Genomic DNA, 20,365 nt, shown 5'->3' with positions numbered 1-20,365 from the left:
CTATATCGATAACCACTGCTCTTCCAATCAGTAAGTCTGTCTCAAAGAGGAGAAGCTGGAACTCAGTGGAAAGATCCTAAATTTGAACCTCTTTGGAAACCTGACAGCTTTATGCATGGTTTCTGAAGTCCTGTCCAGCCAGCACTGCCTTTCTGTGATCCCAGACTCTGATGGCATTCCACCCATGAACCTTTGGCTCCCATCTCTATATACTCAAGGCTTCTAACTATGAACACGTGAGACTCTCTGCCAAAGATTTCTTTTTCCAGTTGTGTGAGTACATTCAGTCCAAGCTGAGAGTAAGCCAGAAGTGCCAGAGAGTATAACTCCACCCTCTAAAGTGGCCCTTAACCAAAATGAATGGGGAATTGGTAGATAAACAGCCCAGCCTCTTTGCTGGTCAGTGGGTGAAATTTGAGGCTTGTTCTGCAGTCTGCCAGAGCTCCCCTGCAGAGCGGAGCCCAGCTGCCCGCTGAGTGACCTGCTCAATAGCGCCCATCTACATGGCTTGCTTTCCTACCTCCCTTGCCCACTCCCTAATTGATATGTTTAGTGACCGTATCCCAGAAAAACCACTTGCACTAAACTCTTCTCAAGGTCTGTTTCTGAGCAAGAAAGCCAACCAAAAATAGGTCCTGTGACATGTTGAATGGAAATAGAAATGACAAAACAACAAGCAACCCACAGCAATTCTATCGGAAACACCCAACCTGGAGCTCAGGACTTGCTCGGGCCAACAGTGATAGGAGACACTCTGAACAATGCACCAAATTCATTATTCACTTGAATATAATAAAAAGGACTATACTAAAAGAAATGAACATGAAACTATTTGCAAAACATTAAGGGTTCCATGGGTGTTTTAAAGTCTATGATTAAATGAATAAAAGCTACTTACTTATAAAAGGCCTGGTTCTCCACCCCACACTTCCAGAGATGTTTGCAGGCAGCTGGTGTTGAGGTATGGAATGCCAACATGGCTTTTTTCTAATAAAAAATAACAAAACAAAAAAGGGCATGTTAAACACAGTTTATGTTTTTTATCTTTTTCTTTCAAGTAGCTTGCGTATCACTATGTTCTTAAAAGTGTTGTTGAAATGGTATTATCCCTTTTGCAGACATCACTAATCTGACTAGGCCCTGTTTCTGATAAAAAGCAGCCTCATAATCTTCAGGTCTCCAGGCATTTATCATCTCTCAATCCGACTTGGATTAGTTAAAAAATGTGTTTACCCACCTTGAACAACTAGTGCTTGAACTGAAAACTAAGGTCAGGAGATTCTGCAGACCTCCAGATCTAGCTCTGAGGCTCAAAATTTCAGTATTGGCCTCCTCCCAAATGTGCTCCCTGGTAAACACAACCTATGTCTGGTGACTCCTTTATTTTAAGATTCTTGGATCTTATAGACTTTGTTTATAAAACTCTAGCCATCACTGGTTGTTACAAGCTTCGTAAGTATTCTTCAGTTGTCTCATGAATCTGTATTTTGGCAAATTACAGAGGTAGGGGGAAATCCAGTTGCTAAATCTCAAGTCTATCTCAGTCTATTTTTTAAACAGGGGTACTCACGCAGCATTGTTTACTGACTTTATTCTTAAACTAGAGGCCCAGTGCACGAATTTGTGCACATTGAAAGGAAATCTATTAAAAGACATACTTTAATATCTCTATTCGCCCTTTCTCTATAATAGAAATGTCAACCAAATTCACAATCGACAATGACAGATCAAAACACATGCATGCGATTGGCGCCAAGAGCTTTATATGTATCACACATGCGTGAGTCAGCTTAGCCTTTTATAGATATAGAATAAACTTGCTTAATTAGACCTGCTTTCTGATTTAGCTAAACTTTTTCCACCCAGTGAAGCACCTCAACTTCCCTTTCAGGTAATTGTCAGCAACACAGCAATAAATATCACCACAAAGCAGATTATTATTGTAGATCACGCAGGGAGAAAAAAGGGTAAAATATTTAACTGCATCCGTGTTTGACTATATTCTGCACAGTGAGAAAACGTAAAGTCATTTTCAAGGTCCACCATTTCTTTCTTCTTTTCAGTTGGGTCAAGTTTCTAAGCTTTCTAAATCTCCATTTTCCAGCTAATGAAAAGAAAATAGGATTCCACTGAGTCTCCTATCTACCTACTGCAGGATTTCTGTGAGGATCAAATGAGATGAGGCATGGGAAAATGCTTCACAGACATTTGGTTACAGTGTAAAGTGTTTCCACCTAGCTAAAAAGCAAGTCATGTTCCTGGGCTGAAGAAACTGCAAGGAGGCTAGTCGCTAGGGAGAAAAGCTGGGTGTTGCTACATGACATCATTACTCGGACTGTTGGACACTTAGCATATTAGTCTTTTATATATATAGATGTTCAAACCCAGTGTTTATTTGTTTACCTCTCAAATATTCTAAGCATATGGCTTCCATTATAACCACAAACTTTAAAGTCATGATCTTTGGAGGCTATAATGCCAAAGGCACATCTTATGCATGAATCTCTCTCATGGGCATGCACATGCACACTCACACTCACACAATAACAGAGTTAGAAAAGCAGTATCTGACCTCCTTCTGGGTGCCAATCACATAAAATGTCTTCCCTTCAAACTTCAATTTGCAGACATCTGGCCTAAGAAAAGAAAATCTCTTTGGGTGAGAAAGAAAATAAAGTGGCAACTGTCTCGGGTACCTGGATTCCCACGGGAATGCAGCTGGCTCACAAATGCCAAGTAGACTGCACTGAAACAAGACATTATCTGACCATCGGTGAAGGCCCAATGAGCAGGGAAAAGCCTCAAGAGAATTATACAGCAATGTTCTTCCCAAGAGAATATCCCCAGGCAGCTCAGAACTAGTTATTCCATTTTTTACAGGTGAGCTGCACCTTACTTCCAAGGAGCTCTCGAGGTCCCATAAACATGAACGACCCTAGCAACATGAAGGGGCCAGCCCACTGTGTGAGGTGGGAAGAATGTGGTTATTTCAGATTCAGTTAATAAAATAACATGGTTTCACAATATCTGTTCCCTCATCCATCTCAAAGAAGCACACACACCACACTGAAATTCTCATTCCTGTTCTCCCTGTTTATAGAAGTGTATTTCATCATATATTGAAACGCTCAGAATTGGGAGGACAGTTTGATGAATGGGCATCTGAAAGAGCTGCTTGATTAAAATCTGCCTGAAATGTAGACCCCAGGTCACCTTCTTGGTGAGAAAATATGTGTGAAGAGAGGACTCTATTTTTACTCCTTTGATCTCATTCCTCAGATAGTGATACAGGCCCCCCTGCTTTTCCTCGGGAGGGTGGGAGGGGGAGAACAGTGAGGGCACATTAAGATGTTTTAATTTAGGTAGAGGATTTTCAAGGGTGACAAAATGGATGTTTAAAAAACACACAAAGAGTAAGAAAAGAAAATTTGTTTCAGTAATACATAGCTGTTAGAAATACATGTGCCTAGCAGAGGCTGGGAAGAATGAGGTTGGCACCAGTACCCACCAGGAGGTAGAACCCAGAAACAAATGATTGTCCTTCTCAACTCTTCCATGCAGAGGAAAAACTGAGGTCCAAACAAGGGAGAGACTTGCAATAAATCTGCACTTGAGATGTGTCCAGTTCTAACTCCAGAGCTCAAGCAATTCAAAACCTGCAAATCTAACATCCTAGGGTGGGATGGAAGAAGTTCCCAGATTACCCGTGCTCCCCAAAGTCAGCAGGGAACTTATTCTGGAACATTGTTGAAAGTATGAATTGAGTAAAAGACTATTACAGATGGGGCAAGGAAGATAATTAGAGAAATTAGGCATTTTAGAGAGGGCTGATCATGACAAAGAGCAGAAGGTGGAAGGAGAGGAGTGGGCATTAGCTGACTAGTGCTAATCTAGGAGAGAGGGTTTGAAAGAAAGGGGGTGTCAAGAGGAGAAGGTGGGGAGGGCTACTTTATAACGAGGTGCCGAAGGAAATCCTGAAGCCATAGAACCATGAACTGAGGTTCAGGCAAGTGCAAGAGAGCATTTCCAACCCAGGACTGAGAATAGATGCCTACTGGCCCATCAAGAAGAACTTCAGATTCAAGTGCTCAAGCCAAAGGAGTGAGCCTGCCACCCAGAGAGACACAGCAAGGGTGACACACCTGTCAGGGACCATCAGAGAGGGAACTGAATTGAGCTAAAGGTATTAACAAGACTAAACCTTTCCAATATTCCATCACACATATAATGTTCAGCCTTCTCCACTCTTCACCAAAACCATTTTGCTCTTTGAATAGACAGAGTGGGTGCTGCGGGTCACCCACCCCGCTCCATCCTTCCACTTCTTTATTGACATAACCTAGGCTTTATTCTTCCTCAAGGTCACGTGTCCATGCAGATCCTGCTCTTCCCAGTCCCAAGGGGGTGAATCTTGATTTGACCACCCAGTCAGGAGTTCCCATTCTTCTGGGAAGGATTGGTTTAAGTAGGCACATGCGACCCAATCCTGCCCAATTGGATACACAGAAAGTCTCCTACAGGACTTGGGAAAAGGTTATCCCTGTTTTAATAGCAGACACGTGGAAGGCTGCTCTCCTCCAGGCTTGGGTGCTGCTGTGTGAAGATGTAAAGGCCACAGTTGCACACATGACCATGCCATTTTATGAGCCTGGAGACAAAAGCTACCACCCTGTAATGGCAAAGAAGAAAATGGAAAGACCTAAATAGTGTTGTTGGGCAGTTAAGTTAAAGGATCAAGGAACTGTCCGATTTCTGCAACTTACTATGTGAGCTAATCAGTCCTCCTATTTGTAAGCCATTGAGAGCCGCCATTACTGTTGCTCTGACCAAAAGCATCTTTACTGATACACTGGATAACAGAAAGTAAGTTGCCCTAACTGGTTTGGCTCAGTGGATAGAGCTTCAGCCTGTGGACTGAAGGGTCCCAGGTTCGATTCCGGTTAAGGGCATGTACCTTGGTTGCGGGCACATACCCAGTAGGAGGTGTGCAGGAGGCAGCTGATCGATGTTTCTCTCTCATCGATGTTTCTAACTCTCTATCCCTCTCCCTTCCTCTCTGTAAAAAAATCAATAAAATATAAAAAAAAAGAAAGTCTGCAGCAGGATTCAACAGAACAGAGAGAAGTGAATGGGAGGGGCTGGATCCCGAGTTGCTCAAAGGAACTTGAGCATTTACCCACCCTGACCTACCCCCTGGTCACAGCTCTGGTCAGTAAAGAAGCTCCTGGTGCAGAAACAATAGACACCCTCTCTCTGGAGATAGAACCTCTGAACTCAGATACATCCCAGGTCCTCTGAGTGGACACCTCAGCTGGACAAATCTGATTCCCTCCTAAGACAGGGAAACCTAGATTGGGTTTCATTTATAGACAACAAATCCCTTTTTAATGAGGTTCCAAGGAAAATAAATGACTACCAGGTACTCTATCTGACATTTAAAAAAAAAGTCAAAGGTGGTGAATAAAAACAAGATTAAGAAAAATGATAAGCCAGTTTTCCAAAGAAGCACTCACCATTTTATCAAATGGGTTCTCTTATTTCCCTGAAATACCACAAAGCCTGCAGCAGTGAATCCCAAAAATGTTGTTGTGCCTGTTGAATCCTGAAAAAAAAAAAAAACATATTTGGGTTGAGGAATATAAAATCTATATATATTAAAACCCTAATATGCAAATAGACCAAACGGCAGAACAACCAAACAACCGAACAGCCAAACAACTGGTCACTATGACGTGAGCTGACCACCAGGGGGCACGCGTGGAACATGGCGGGTATTGGCAGCAGGCGGCAAAGCGTGGAATATGGCAGTCATTGGCCGAGGTGGCATGGTGGAGCAGGTGAGTGAGGGCGCCAGACCAAGGCGGGGCGCCTGTCCCTATCATTGGGGAGCCTCTGGTGGTTACTGAAAATTCTTTGCTCCCACACACCGTGGTCCCACCTGGTGCTCGCACCTGCTGCTGGCACCAAGCCGGCTCGCATCCTCTGCTGGTGCTGACCCCGATCGCTTGGTGCCATCAGCGGATGTGAACGGCTGCAGCTGCTGGCCCTGATCACCCCTGAGGGCTTCTCCACTTCCCGCTGCTCTTGAGGGGCAATTGAGGCAGTAGCTGCCACTCACACCCACTGAGAGCGCTGGCCCCACTTGCATCCACTGCTGGCGCCAGCCCCAATCGTTCCACACTGTCAGCGGTCAGTGGGTGGGAACAACAGTGGCAGGAGTAGGGCTGCCAGAAGATAGGGGACCAGGGGCCACAGCAGGAGGGGCTGGGCAGGGGCGCAGAGGATGGGCCAAGACCCGCCCCTCCCTGTGCCCACTGCAACCTCGTGGCCCACAGTTCCTTTTGAGGTGCATGAATTCGTGTACTGGGCCCCTAGTAAATGATAAGTGATATGCTTATTCATCCTCACCCTGGATTCATTTCAGGTAATTCTAATGATTGTAACAATAAACTGAGTTTCTGAGATGGGATTTCCAAGGCTACTACTTCTAAAATCTGGGTGAGCTCCAGGAATATGTAGCTTTTCCCTGTAAGGAACAGACCCTCTGCCTCTGCAGGGACCTCCTGGGAAAGTACAGATGAGTCCTAAACCACTGTGTGTCTACTTCCAAACGCCTTTTGGGGCCACCTGAGTTCTCAGATCTTCCCTGTAATGTGGACAAACTGTTCTTGGTTGTCATTAGCCCTGAAACCAAAGATGCTATGAAACCAAAGCCCTGAGCATCTAATTGAGTTGATTCAATCCTACACAGGATTTCCGGCAATTTTAATATAAAGATATTTCCTACTTCGCTTCCAGTCTCTACCAGAAAAACTAAGCATTGATAAATAAAGGCAAAGGAACAACAACAAGTCTAGTCACTCTCCAAGTAATAAATAAACAGAGAGGCTAAGGTTTGCAGATAAAACCTAATTCACTAAATGGAATAATCTGATTTATATCACGACTAGGAAGGGGCATCTGGCAAATATCCTAAAATAACTGTGTGGGGAGACCACAAGATGCATGTGCCAGTGTGGACAACTACCACCGGCTCTCAGCCTCAGCTCTCCTCTGGAGAGCCTGGTCTGCACCCCAAGAGATCCTGATGGAACCGGGCAGCAGGAGTTTAGGAGCTCTTCGCCTGCCTTTCATGAGGAGCCTGAGCCTAGAGCTATAGGACTGGCACTTGACCAAATACAACTATCTGTTCCCATCTGAGTCAAGAAATGTTCTGGTAAGACTCAAAAATTATCTTTAAGAGCCTGGCAGACATAAATGCTTAGTTTAGGACTTGGGTTAGTGCCTGGTTAATACACACTTGGTTTAACATATGGAAAGGAGAAGCCTTCTCATAAAACATTTCTGGAAAATGTGTGCATGAGCATCACCTTGGGAACTTGTTTAAAAGGCTGATTCACCAGCTGCATCCCAGGGATTCTGCATCAGTAGCTCTGGGGTGGGCCCAGGTAATTCTGATATACTTGGTCTGGGTTTCATGCTTGAGAGAAAGACTGTCAAATAATAGGAGTAAAGGAAAAAGAAAAACAAATACTACTGATGTCAAAGTGTAATTGTAAATCTTTTCTTTCGCTTTCTTAATTTTTTAAGATTGCATTCTTGCTGGCAATGGCCTTAAAAATAAATGTTAGGACCCATTTCTGTACCCAAATGGGACTGGATAGTAAGTCCTAAATGTTAGGACTTCTCAGGGGTAAAACCATCCACTTGATGGGTGAATGAATCCATGTATGTGAATTTAGGAATATGTGGCTACTACATAGCAATTAGCAAAAAATTTGTTAGAGTCCAATGGTGAGAACCAACTACCAAAACATGTGACTGCAGCCCCCACCCTTCCAGTTAGGTGCTGTGGCTTAAGCTGTGGAAATATCCTCGGAAAGGTCTCCCAGGCATACACAACAATTAACTCTTTTGGGGGAACATAATCTTTAAATATCGACCTGTGAGGGGCAGTTACCTTGCATGGGTGAGGATCCACCCCATAGGTTTCCAAAGTGTGAGCTTTCAGGAGTAAGTTAAATTCAGCAACCGGCGGGCTCTGGCCTCTAAAATCACACACAAAAAATTAGGGAGTTAATATGTAAAGTAACAGAAACATGGAGTCCCTTCATTTCATAAAATGTGATATCCTAAAGTAAGTAAAGAGCGAAATCCCTGCACAAATAATAATCAGTAAGACTGATCATCATTCCTCACTGAGAGGAGCCCTCTGCCAAGGAATCTGAGCTCTTGTTCCCTGGCTGATGGCTCCATAATAAACTCGCAAGTACTCGGAGGACACCAGTGACTGTACACTTAATCAAGGTTATCAAGTTACCAATAAGTAGGCCCTTGGAAATGCAATCTTAATATGAAATAAAACGCAGCATCTGTTCTTTCCAACTTACTTAAAAAGATTACCGGGGTAAGAGACATTCCTTCTTGCTCAGGGTAGAAAGTGGCAATCCTGTCACCCCATCAACAAGCCTAAACAGAGCCATCTGAGTAAGAAAGAACCGTCAACCTTTCCACTGGAAAGCTCTGAGTTTTGAAAGGAAATCTCAGTCACTAGTCCCAGCACTGTCTTCCAGGGTGGTACACAAGGTCTTGGCCTCAAGGGTAGAAGAGGGCTACAAATAGAGATGCTGTGAAAAGCCCTCCTGGGGCTGACTTCCATACCAGGACTGTGCAGCATTCAAAGACTCTTTGGCTGACATTAATGTCCCACGTGTATCTTAGAGCATCTGAACTATTCCCCAAGGGTGAATATATAATCCTAACCACCAAGAAGAGTGAGTTACAGAAAACAACAGGGATTCATTTTTGTTTTCAAAAGGTAAAACGTAGTGAGATATATAAAGAACATTTATAAAAGCAAAAGGAGAGCATGAATAACCCCCAGTTCAGCAGAGAGTGCAAAAGGGAGGGAAGTGACCTGGGAGGGACACAGAGAAGACTTCAAAGCATTTGGTAACATTCCAATTCATAAGCAGAGTTAGGGTCATGGGTATTTCTCCAACTATTCTTTAAGTTATATATATATTACATACACTGTCTTATATTTTGCAATTATTAAAAGAAGCAGCTCCTGGCTTTTAAGTACAAGAATTACTGGATGAAATATTATGAAATCTAAAAGTACACTGAACTAAACAGAATTGATCAGGATTATAATAAATGTATGTGCAGAGCTGTCTTTCATTAAACCCTACTGATCCAACCAACATATAGTTGTTTCTATTACCAAGCAATATATCTTTTTCACCTACTATTTATAAAGGAAGAATTCTTCTTTAAAAATATATTTTGTATTGATTTCAGAAAAGAAGAGAGAGGAAGATCAAGATAGAAACATCAATGATAAGAGAGAATCATTGATCGGAGGCCTCCTGCACACCCCCTACTGGGGAATAAAACCCCCAATCCAGGCTTGTGGCCTGACCAGGAATCGAACCATGACTTCCTGGTTCATAGGTTGATGCCCTGGTCAGGTGGGTCAGTTGGTTGGAGAGTTGTCCCATACATCAAAAGGTTTGATTCCCTATCAAGACACATACCTAGGTTTCAGGTTAAATCCCCCAACCAGAGTATGGGAGGCAATCTCTCTCCCTCTTCTCTCTCTCTCTCTCTCTCTCTCTCTCTCTCTCTCTCTCTCTCTCTCTCTTTCTCTCTCTCTCTCTCCCCCCCTTCCCCTGCCTTCCTCTTTCTCTAAAAATCAATGAAAACATATCCTCCGAGGATTAAAAATTAGAATGGCCTTTCATTTTTCAGTGGTTTAAAACAAATAAAGAATAGTATCTCATGATCCATGAAGAATTATATGGTATTCAAATTTCAGTGTCAATAAAGTTTTATTGAAATATGGCCACATCCATTCATTTGCATACTGTCTAAGGGTGCTGTCATGCTACAATGGCAAAACTGAGTAGTGGCAACAGACACTATATGTCCTGCAAAACCTAAAATATTTGCTAAATGGCCTAGTGCAAAAAAAGTTCGCTGAACCTAATCTAGGAACTGAAGTTATGTCTCTTTGGTTCCATAAGATCAACATAGAAATAGAACCTACCTCCAAGATTTGGTAAAGATTAAGCCATTAACAGATATAACAGAGCATTTGTTCTCAGCCCTGCCATGAGTGATAGAAATATGACATTGGGGGAAATGTCAGGAAGCACACTGAGATTTGCAAAACAAAGGCCCCTCTTTAAAATAAAAGTCCTCAAATCATTATTGTTTGCTTTGGATTTGCCTGCAGATCTCCGTGAGCTAAGCATTTAAAAGATTTAATCTAAAAAGTCATACACAGAGAAAGGCCAACTACAAATGTTCAGAGAAGGAGGTTTAAAGCCGAAGGAGGGAAGGTGGACACCCAATAGCACTAGAAACTCTTGTGTCCCCCGCACTCACTGAGGAAGAACACATTTAATGATCGGGTTTTCAGGAAGACGCTAAGATCAATGAAATAGAAATGCTTTGTTTTATTCCCTCAAATCCCTCGATGGACATTTGTTTCTGGCAAAAAGTCTGTTGGGTAATGGAAAATAATGATTTTTTAGCCTTTAAATCTTGCATCAGGAAGTGTTCTAAGGTTAATAGTGTCTCTAATGAGACATTTGGAAACAAAAACAGTGATTAGTTGAATTATTTTTTAAGAACTAACAATTCTCTGAAGATATGCTTCTATGATAAACTAGGTGAGGTCAAGTTATTATGTATTTAACTATAGAGCTCCCTTCTGCCCATCTTGAGTACTTTTTGCCAAAGAAGACCACTCTCTCTCTCATTGATCTGCCTTTAGCATTCCATTATACTGAGTACAAAACCATACAGTGTCCCCAAAATGAATGCAAATTATTAGTGGACATTAGTTGTGGAATGAGGTGTGGATCTTGCTGGGAATGACCTGCACTGCTTGGGGCACATTTGGCAGGGAAGGGGGTGGATTTGACTCCACCTGATCCATCTGGGTCTATGAGCTCCAGAATTCAACTCTTTGGTAGAAAACCAATATGTGGTCTTCTATGGCAAAGTAGTATTCTCAGCTTGAGTTAGGTTGGCTTTTGCTGCAACTTCAGTTAGATTTTGCTCACTACTGACTTCAAATGTGTGAGTGATCTCAGGACTTGCCCTGTGGCAGGGCTTGGGATCTTAGCACCCATGAGACTCCGCAGAACTCTCTAAGTTTCATGCCCTGTCATCTTTTTGAGCTGTGGAGCATCTCCTTTGCTCTTTAGTATCACCCCTGGCTCTCCGCACTTTGATCTTTTTTTCCTCCCTGTGGTCCTGTTCCCACCATTGGCAAGAGCTGCCCAGCCCTGGCCAAAGGTCTGGAGTGTCTCAGAGGGATTTCATTCAGCTCTCCTGTCCTGTCCAACTTCAGCACACGACCCCTCTTCACCCAGTGAAGGCTGGGGCCAAATGGTGGTAAGAAAGTGCAACTCACTCTGTAACTGGCTTCTTTGGGGCCCCCATCAGTCAAGTCAGCCCACTCCCAGCCAATCCCTCTTCCTCCCACCACACCTCCAAAAGTGAAGCAACTGTAGATCTCCACTCTCCTCAGAAGGATGGTCTGGATTTCAGTACATCTGGATTTCTTTGTATCCTCGGCAATCAGATAGGTTTTACAAATACAATTTTTTGTAGTTTATGTAGTTTGTTGATGTTATCTTGGTGTTGGAGGGAGATCAATGCCTCATGCTTTTCTACATCCTAAGTGGAAGTGAGGCGCCCCCAGTCTCCCATCTCTCTGATTCTTTACTAAGAGAGGAACATTATCTCTTACAAACTCCTTGAGAACCATTAGGGACCATTTCTATGCAGAGAATTAGATAGAACCCTACAAATTGGGGCAAATGCCACGCTATGAGAAAGACAGTGATGATGCACTGGAGCTTGGCAAGGACAAGACTAGCTGGAGAGCAGCAACTTAGAAAGATATCAGAGCGCTGGACAGGAGAACTCAGGCTTAGGTCCAGGTCTGCTGCTTCAGAATTGTGTAGCCTTGGATAAATTAATCCCTGAGACCTCTCTTTCCTTATTGGTAAGAGAAGGTGTTGCAAACTCAATACCAATGGAGACAGAAAGTGAATTGGCTAAATAAGGATGATGGTGATTCAAAGAGCAAATTATTCTTTTAAAGGGCCCTGCTGCTTAGCTCTAGCTGAGTGTACCACGCAAGGGTCAGGACCTAGTGTTACCAAATCACCCAGTTGCAAGTATGCTGGAACTTACGTAAAATGGTTCCATTTTTAAAAGCTATTATTTGGCCCAAAAAGCATACATCTGGTCAGAGTATAATCCACATAATGCGGGGATTTAGTTTTTATAGGAGGAGTATCCGATGCCAAATCATTGTCTTGGCATGCCTAACCAGGGTGTTATAACAAGTAACAACAGAGAATGGAAATGGATTTGATAACCTACCAGAGAGATTCTGGGGTTTTGGAATGAGACACAGGGAGGGGGAGGCGGGTGGTGGAGAGATGACAGAGGGAAAGCACATTTTAAGATTAGAGTTATAAAATAATCTGATATTGCCCCTCTTCCTTTTACACAATAAACACTCTTCTCAAAACTGCACAAAAACATTTCCTAAGGAGGCCCTTGTGATCTATTCATCAGAAGCATAGGTGGAAGGTATTCATCATAGCAGGGCATTTATTTCTAGAAACTATAAATCCTTGCCAGGAAGCCACAGCCTATGATTTACAGGAAATGTGAGTTTTGTGAAATAAAAAGAGGTAATGACTGTGTAAAACACACTCAGTGTCATTATTCCTTTCAGCACAAACCTTACGGCATTAGAACACAGTGGTGGTGGATACTGGGTGAATTTTCTGCTCTTTAAGGGTAAGGAATATAGAGAAATCCCCCCTTATCTATGGGGGGTTTGTTCTAAAAACCCCAGTAGGTGCCTGAAACCATGGACAGTACCAAACCGTTTACATAGAACTCTTTTTCTTATACACACATACATACATACATACCTATAATAAAGTTTAATTTATAAATTACGCACAGTAAGAGATTCACAACATAATTAAAAAGAACAATTATAACAATATACTGTAATAGAACATATGAATCTGATCTCCTTCCTTTCCCTTTCCCTCTCACTCTCCCTTTCTTTTTTTTAAATGTTTTTATTTATTTCAGAGAGGAAGGGAGGAGAGAAAGATAGAAATATCAACAATGAGAGAGAATCATTGATCAGCTGCCTCCTGCAGCATGTGCCCTTGACCAGGATCAAACCCGGGACCCTTCAGTCTGCAGGCTGACGCTCTATCCATTGAGTCAAACTGGCTAGGGCTCTCTCTCTTCTTTCTCCCCTATCCATCTATCTATCTATCTTTATCTCTATCTATCTATTTATCTATCTATATCTCTCTCTCTCTCTCTTTCTCTCTCTCTCTCTCTCTCTCTCTCTCTCTCTCTCTCTCTCACACACACACACACACACACACACACAATAGCTTATTTTACTCCACTCACCTATCTTCTTGTGATGATGTTAGGTGATACCCTAGATAAAGGGATGATTCACATCCCTGGGGGCAGAGCAGTACAGCATGGGATTTCATCGCACTATTCAGAATAGCATGCAATTTAAAACTTATGAATTGTTTATCTCTGAAATTTTCCATTTAATATTTTTTTACCTTGATTGACCGTGGGAAACTGAAACTATGGAAAGTGAAACCACAGATCAATGGGGACTATTATACTTCCTCAAAACCACTTTACCACCAATTGAACTTTGTGAATACTAGACCTGCTCTGCCATGTGTTTGGAACAGAAGTCAGCAAACTAGAACCCATGGGTCAAATCTGGCCCACCATCTGTTTTGTCAGTAAAGTTTTACTGAATCATAGCCCACTTATTTATGTATTGTCTATGTCTTTTTTTGCTCTACAAAACAGAACTGAGTAGCTGCAATAAAGGCCATACAGCCCAAAAAAACCTTATTAACCACCCCTGATCTAGAATTATTCAGCCTCAGTGGATTTTACTGACATCTATTCAATAATGTGAATCACACATCTCCCTCATTGTCTAGCTCACAGGATAGTATATTAAGAGGCCCAAAGCTGCCTCTATAAAATCTTTCTACATAAAACTCTATTAGCTATATACCTGTTAGAATGGCCCAAATGCAGAACACCGAAAACACCAAATGCTGACAAAGATGTGGAGCAATAGAAACTCTCATACATTGCGGGTGAGAATGCAAAATGGTACAGCCACTTTAGAAGACAGTTTGGTAGTTTCTTACAAAACGAAATATGCTCTAACTATATAATCTAGAAATTGTTATCCTTGGTATGGTATTTGCCCAAAGGAGATGGATATATATGCCCACACAAAAGCCTGCACATAGATGTTTATAATTGCCAAGGACCTATGTCTGAAGCTAATCCAAAAACCTAGGAGCAAACAAGGTGTCCTTCAGTATGGTGAATGGACAAAAAATGTGCTACATTCAGACAATTGAATATTACGCAGCAGTAAAATGAGCTATCAATGAAAAGCCATGTAGGAATCTTAAATGCATATTACCTACGTGAAAGAAGTCAATCTGTATGGACCCAACTGTACAACATTTTTAAAAAGGCAAAACTCTGGAGACAGTAAAAATATCACTGGTTGTCAGGGGTTGGTGAGGGTGGAGAATGATGAATAAGCAAAACACAGAGGATTTTTAGGGCAGTGAAAGTACTCTATATGATACAATATTGGTAGATGCATGTAATTATACTATTGTCCAAACCCATAGAATATACAACATCAGGAGTGAACCCTAAGGTAAACTATGGACTCTGGGTGATAATGATGTTTCCCTGTAGGTTCATCATTATCTGAGATCTTAGCACCCATGAGACCCATGTACCATTCTGGTGGGAGAACGTTGATACTGGGGGAGGCTACACAGAGGGTATAGGGGAAATCTCTGTGCCTCCCACTGAATTTTGCTATGAATCTAAAACTGCTCTAAAAAATAAAGTCTGTTTTTAAAAACTATTAGTTAATGATATTGTGAAGGCCACGAAGAGCTATTTACCAGCTGTTTCCAGTTTGCACCTTCTGGACAACTCATATAATTGCAATTCCTTGCTCTTGGGTAGGGCCATGTGACTATAGTAGTTAAGTGGAAGGGACATGTATCACTTCCAAGCTGAAGCAACAGCTTCCCCTTCCCTCTTCCCTCTGGCTCAACAACTGGCAAATTCAAGTTTGGGTCTCCCCCGCCCACCCCCATCCCCACACACATACACTCCTGCTAACATCTGGTGAACACACAAGAGAAATAAATGTATTTTTTGTTCTAAACCTTTTGAGCTTTAGGGGTTGTTTCCCCAGCAATATCTAGCTTTTCTTGACTGACACAGAGATGATCAATAAATTATGTTATTATATTTGCAAAACTATGACTTCTCATTCTGACCCTCCTGTTCAGTCAAGGATACAGCACATTTAATGAAGCAAAGTTGACCCGGCCGTGCATTTCGCTTTTCACTCAAAAATAAAAGGAGTCTGAGCACTCAGTGCATGAAAACTCTTAGTAAAATCTTGATCTTCTATTTCCAAGCACCTCAAAATTCCAAGGAGTCACTCTTTCACACTCTCTTCCCCTACAGGAGCCTCTTACTCGTGCCTCTCAAGCCATCTTTGTTCTAATTTCTAGCAGTGGGTAGCCTTCTGGGGAGGGGGGAGGGTTCTCCTTACTCCCTGATTAATTTTCTCCCAAGATTCACAGCTCTTACCCCTTCCTCAGAGAACACAGAAGGAGACCAAGTCTAATCAAGTAAAAAAGGCTGCAGAAGGTTGTGAAACCCCACAGGTCAAAAATATTTCACTGTAAATCATCATTTCTGCTCATGTCTGAATGTCTCTATTACCATCTCCTTTACTCAACTGGTTCAGAAATCAAGTAGAAGACAGGAGGTTATTTTTGGGGAGCACTCCACCCCCAACAAAGGCCAACTGAATGCTCTTAGGAAGTTTCCGTAACAACAGATCAATGATCACACATTACCCATTTGCTGTGTGGGGGGTCATGGGTGCTGTGACAACCTTGGAGAATAAGATGGTGACACCTCGATGTAGGCTCGTAATGCTCTCTTCCATTTGCAACTCCTTCCTGACACTGTCAGGTTGACAGAGCAACCCAATTCCCACATGAGAACCACATTTTTATGACCTAAAAAGGGCTTGCTAAACCCCCAGAGTGACCTGAGTCTCTACAGCAGGGTTCCAACCAATTCTAGAAAGCACCCCCTCCCCCACCCCCGGCACCATCAGCTTATTCTAGTCTTATCTCCCCATCCAAACCTAAAATCACTCTGCTGCACCGATGCTGCAGGAAATGCAGGGCTACTTGGTTATTAGCAAAATGCATAGGAAAACACCCTCTGCAGTTCTCCTTGCAATGCCACATGGTTTCTAGTTATTTCATCCCTCGGACACACAACTTTCACTTCTTTACAAAGGTTCACATGTGGCTGTTACAAATGTGTAGTGACACAGAACGGCAGTTTTGATCAAGTGGTGGCATTTACTTCTGAGATCTAGTAAACCATGGTTGATTGGTGACCCCCTCTGCTCCCTAGGTGCTCGATGACCATTTTCAGGGTTATCAACAAATTCAGATGCTGGCACAAGGGCCAATCTGCAGCTTCCTGGTTACAAAAAACAATCCAGCACCTTGATTCAGTCATTCACTCATGAAATCCAGTGGGTCACTAAGTCTTTCTGCAATGACTCTTGAGACACCCTTCTATGTTCTCTACTCCTGTTCTTTTTCAGGTCCATGACATCTCTTGCCTGGACAGCAGGAATGACTAACTGGTCCTCCTGCCCACAGCCTCACCCTCTGATGCCAGTGCCATGGTGATCGCTGTGGAAAACCAGCATGGCTGCCAAACCACTAGTTAAACCACCTGGTGGCTTTCCGCCTGCTCAGCACGTGTGTGTTAGTTTCAAATAACAGCAAGGCTCAAGTCCTGACTACCGCTAACAAGGCAAGTCCTTTAGACACTCCACGGTATGCTCTCTTCACCTTGGACTGGGAACAGCAAGAGCACCTACCTCATAGAGTTTGAGTAGGGTAATACAAATAAGACTCTTAGCACAGGGTTTGGTCACCCAGTAAGTGCCCAATAAATGTTTGTAATTACCATATATTCCAAGCACTGAAGGCCTTGCAAATTCTGATTACAACAGACCTTTCAATTCCATCTCCTACCAATCCACACACTGTGTGAGTCCTTTATCCAAAGGGTCTGACCCTGTGCTCACCAGACACTGCTGGCCCACATACCCGTCAACTGGATATTGGAACTTTATTTTTACCTTGAGCACGCTTATCCTCAAAATGTCAAAAGTGGTCAGAGGGTCATATGTTTTCAGCAAAGCTTTGCATTAGGAAACAATACTCTAAATTACCAATAGAGAAGATATGTTGCTTTCTTCAATTGGCACGATTTTTTTTATATCTAATCATCTTTATCTCTAAGAACGAAGGTCATGTTTTCTGAGGGGAAATATGCTGCCACCTTAATGCCCACATATATGCTCTTCTCAGACTCACCAGAAGGGGGAGTGCCAGCATAAAGTAGGGAGCTCCAGCATTCCCTCACAGGGACAATAGTTTGTTCCAGAATTCATAAACCAGTGACACTAAGGTTTTGTTTTTTTAATAATTACCAGAGATCCAGAAGATAGAAGCCTCTCAACTCTTGCAGCTCTTCATCAATACTTGTCATAGCACAGCCCAAGCTTGCTATGATTATCGTAACAAATATTTCTGTGACTTGCATGGACCTGAATTCTAGTTACAGGCTAGAAAAACTGAGTTACCTGAATTCAAAATTGCCGATGATTCCTACACTTGCTACACTTCATCCCTGGTACCCTATGCTAAGTGGAAGCATCACACAAAGCTTACGAGCACAGACTCTGGAGCCAGGCAGCCTAGGTTCAAATCTTGCCTCTGCCACTTGCTAGCTGTGTGATCTTGAGTCAGATACTTAATCTCTCTGTAAAACTCCCTCATCTATAAAATGGGAATAACCATGGCGCCTATCTCCTAGATGGTGTGAAGATTAAATGAGTTGATACGTGCAACTATTTAGAAGAGTGTCGAACACAGAGGATACTATATGTGATTCTGCTACTCCTGCCATTACTACCCTGCTGAGCACTTGTCCCGGAGCATCGCAGACAAGGAAAAGAGGAGAGGGCACTGAATCTGTGGCCCTGAGAGCAGCTCAGCAAAGGAAACCCCCTCAAGGGATTCTACTCTACATGGAGTCAAAGCTTCCAGCAACGGCCACAGGAAGGGGAGAGGTAGTGCAAACCGCAAAACAAATTACTGATTTACCCTACATTTCATTTTCAGAAACACAGGGTGGCTAAAACCCGTAAGAAAATATATGGCTCTAATAACTGCTGATGGTTCATAAACAGCCACCCAGGGGACCCCACACTATTGCGATTGTTATTAATAGAGGAGCTTGACAGTGCCGAGAAATACTGCTCTGATACCTGAAACAGTCTGCCCATACATTACAGACATTCTCACTTCACAACACGGCTTCCACATTCCCCACAGTAAGAATGCTTTCGCACCTCTACCATGTTTACAAACGTCTACCCCAATTACCTGAGTTCGCTTTTATGGATTTCTGCCATTTTTCTTTCCAGCTTCTGTGACTGCTTAGGGAAAATCTCAAACTCACTGATGTAATTCTCAGGATGCTCATCAGGATCGTAATCACCGAGCTCAGCTGTAAGCAGTAAAATGTAGAGAGAAAAAGATTAAAAACAACCACAGGGTGCACATGGGATGGCTCCTGCACCCACAAGAAGAGCTTGGAATAAGCTCACCCAGTGAAATGTACTTGTATCCATAGGCAGACCACAGCCTAAGTGTCTGGAAGCTTATATTCTAGTTCAGATCTAGCTGTGTGAGCTTGGGCACTCGCCAACCTCTCTGAGTCTCATTTCTTTATCTACAATAAATGGATTTGAGTCATTGTTTCTCAATGGGGCATGATGAGGGTTAAATAATTCTTTATTAGACCTCCCAAGACATAGTTGGACATTTAGCATCCCTACCCTTCAGGTACTAAGTGCTAGTGGCACAGGCAGTCGTTGTGATGGCCAAAAATGCTTCCCCCAATATTTCTAAATGCACCCGGGATAGGAGGTGGTATGCTACCTCTCACTGAAAACCACTGAACAGTCCCTCATGGTTCCTCTCAGAGCCAACTTTCCCTGAGTCCAGGAGTCCCCTGGCTGGAGCTGCCTGCTCTGATATGTGTGTAGGTGTGGCTCATTCAATGAAAAGTCACAAGATGAAGGCACCCAAGAGGATTGCACGTAAAAATAAATGGATTGCTCTTAAAGAGTGTGTCTCAAAGTATGGATGAGCATACCAGATTAAGGCTGTTGCTGGATCCTAACGGAGGGCACCTGCAGAGGGTCTTTAAGTATAAAAAGAAATGCCTGCATCTCCCTGAGCGCCCTGAGGGTCTAGATGTTCATGGACTATAGCCTGGAGCAGCAAAGGTGATGCTCTGGCAGGGAATATATTCTACTGATTCCATGAGTTTGATAAGGAAAATGAGCAAGGAAGGGCAAGTGTCTCAGGCAAAAATTGCCCCAAAAGTAGATCAAACATGGTGGGGAAATTGTATTAGAAAACTTGATCACCTACATGACTTTGAAATAGATTTTTAAAAATCAAGATGCCTTGAGCACTTCTGCAAAATCACATACAACTCTGTATTTTGCATCCTGTCCCTTCATTGTTGAATCATCTAATGACTGTAGGACAAAACTGGGAGGAAAGCTAAGCTCTTTAGAGCTTCTTAATAGGATTCAAATTACAGAGTTCTTAAAACAACCTAAAATGTCTACCACATGAGGAAGAACTTTTAAAATAAGACCCAAAATACCATCAACCACTGGTGGGAAATTAATTAATTTGATTGTATCAACATTTTTAGTATTTCTACTCATTAAAGGACATCATAGTCAAAATAATAGATGACATGTTGAAAGAATATATTTGCAAAATCGAATGCTAACAAGGGCTAATATCTAGAATAAAGAAGAAATCCCTACAAATTAATGAGAAAATGGGCAGGAAGACCAACAGGAAATTGGCTAAAGGATATAAACAGCCAGTTCACAATAGGGGAAACCCAAAGGGTGAGTATATGGAGACATGCTCAAACTCATCCATTATCAGAGCTGTGCAAACCAAAACAGCTAGGTATCATTTTACACTTGTAAGAGTAACAAAAATTTTAGGAAGTTGGGCAATTTTATATGCTGGCAGAGATATGAGGAAATGCAAATACTTGTACACTTCTG

At 42.5% G+C, this 20,365-nt stretch overlaps 1 protein-coding gene across 2 annotated transcripts in view; it reads right to left on the bottom strand.

Moving 5' to 3' along the window:
- Positions 1-20,365, bottom strand: part of FRMD3 (FERM domain containing 3) — a 237,131-nt gene that overhangs the window by 53,271 nt on the left and 163,495 nt on the right. For both annotated transcript variants that reach the window (XM_070431443.1, XM_070431444.1), the window contains exons 6-10: positions 18,648-18,771; positions 7,961-8,048; positions 5,514-5,602; positions 2,573-2,636; positions 899-987 (exon numbers count right to left, since the gene is read on the bottom strand). In XM_070431443.1, coding sequence (XP_070287544.1) covers positions 899-987; positions 2,573-2,636; positions 5,514-5,602; positions 7,961-8,048; positions 18,648-18,771 — 454 coding nt within the window. The remainder of the gene's footprint in view (positions 1-898; positions 988-2,572; positions 2,637-5,513; positions 5,603-7,960; positions 8,049-18,647; positions 18,772-20,365) is intronic.

Source organism: Myotis yumanensis, unplaced genomic scaffold, assembly GCF_028538775.1.
Source record: "Myotis yumanensis isolate MYYU_CA2020_CCGP unplaced genomic scaffold, mMyoYum1.0.hap1 SCAF_12, whole genome shotgun sequence".
NCBI lineage: Eukaryota > Metazoa > Chordata > Mammalia > Chiroptera > Vespertilionidae > Myotis > Myotis yumanensis.
Note: the sequence above shows the minus strand (reverse complement) of the source record. Positions and strands in the feature narration are given on the sequence as shown.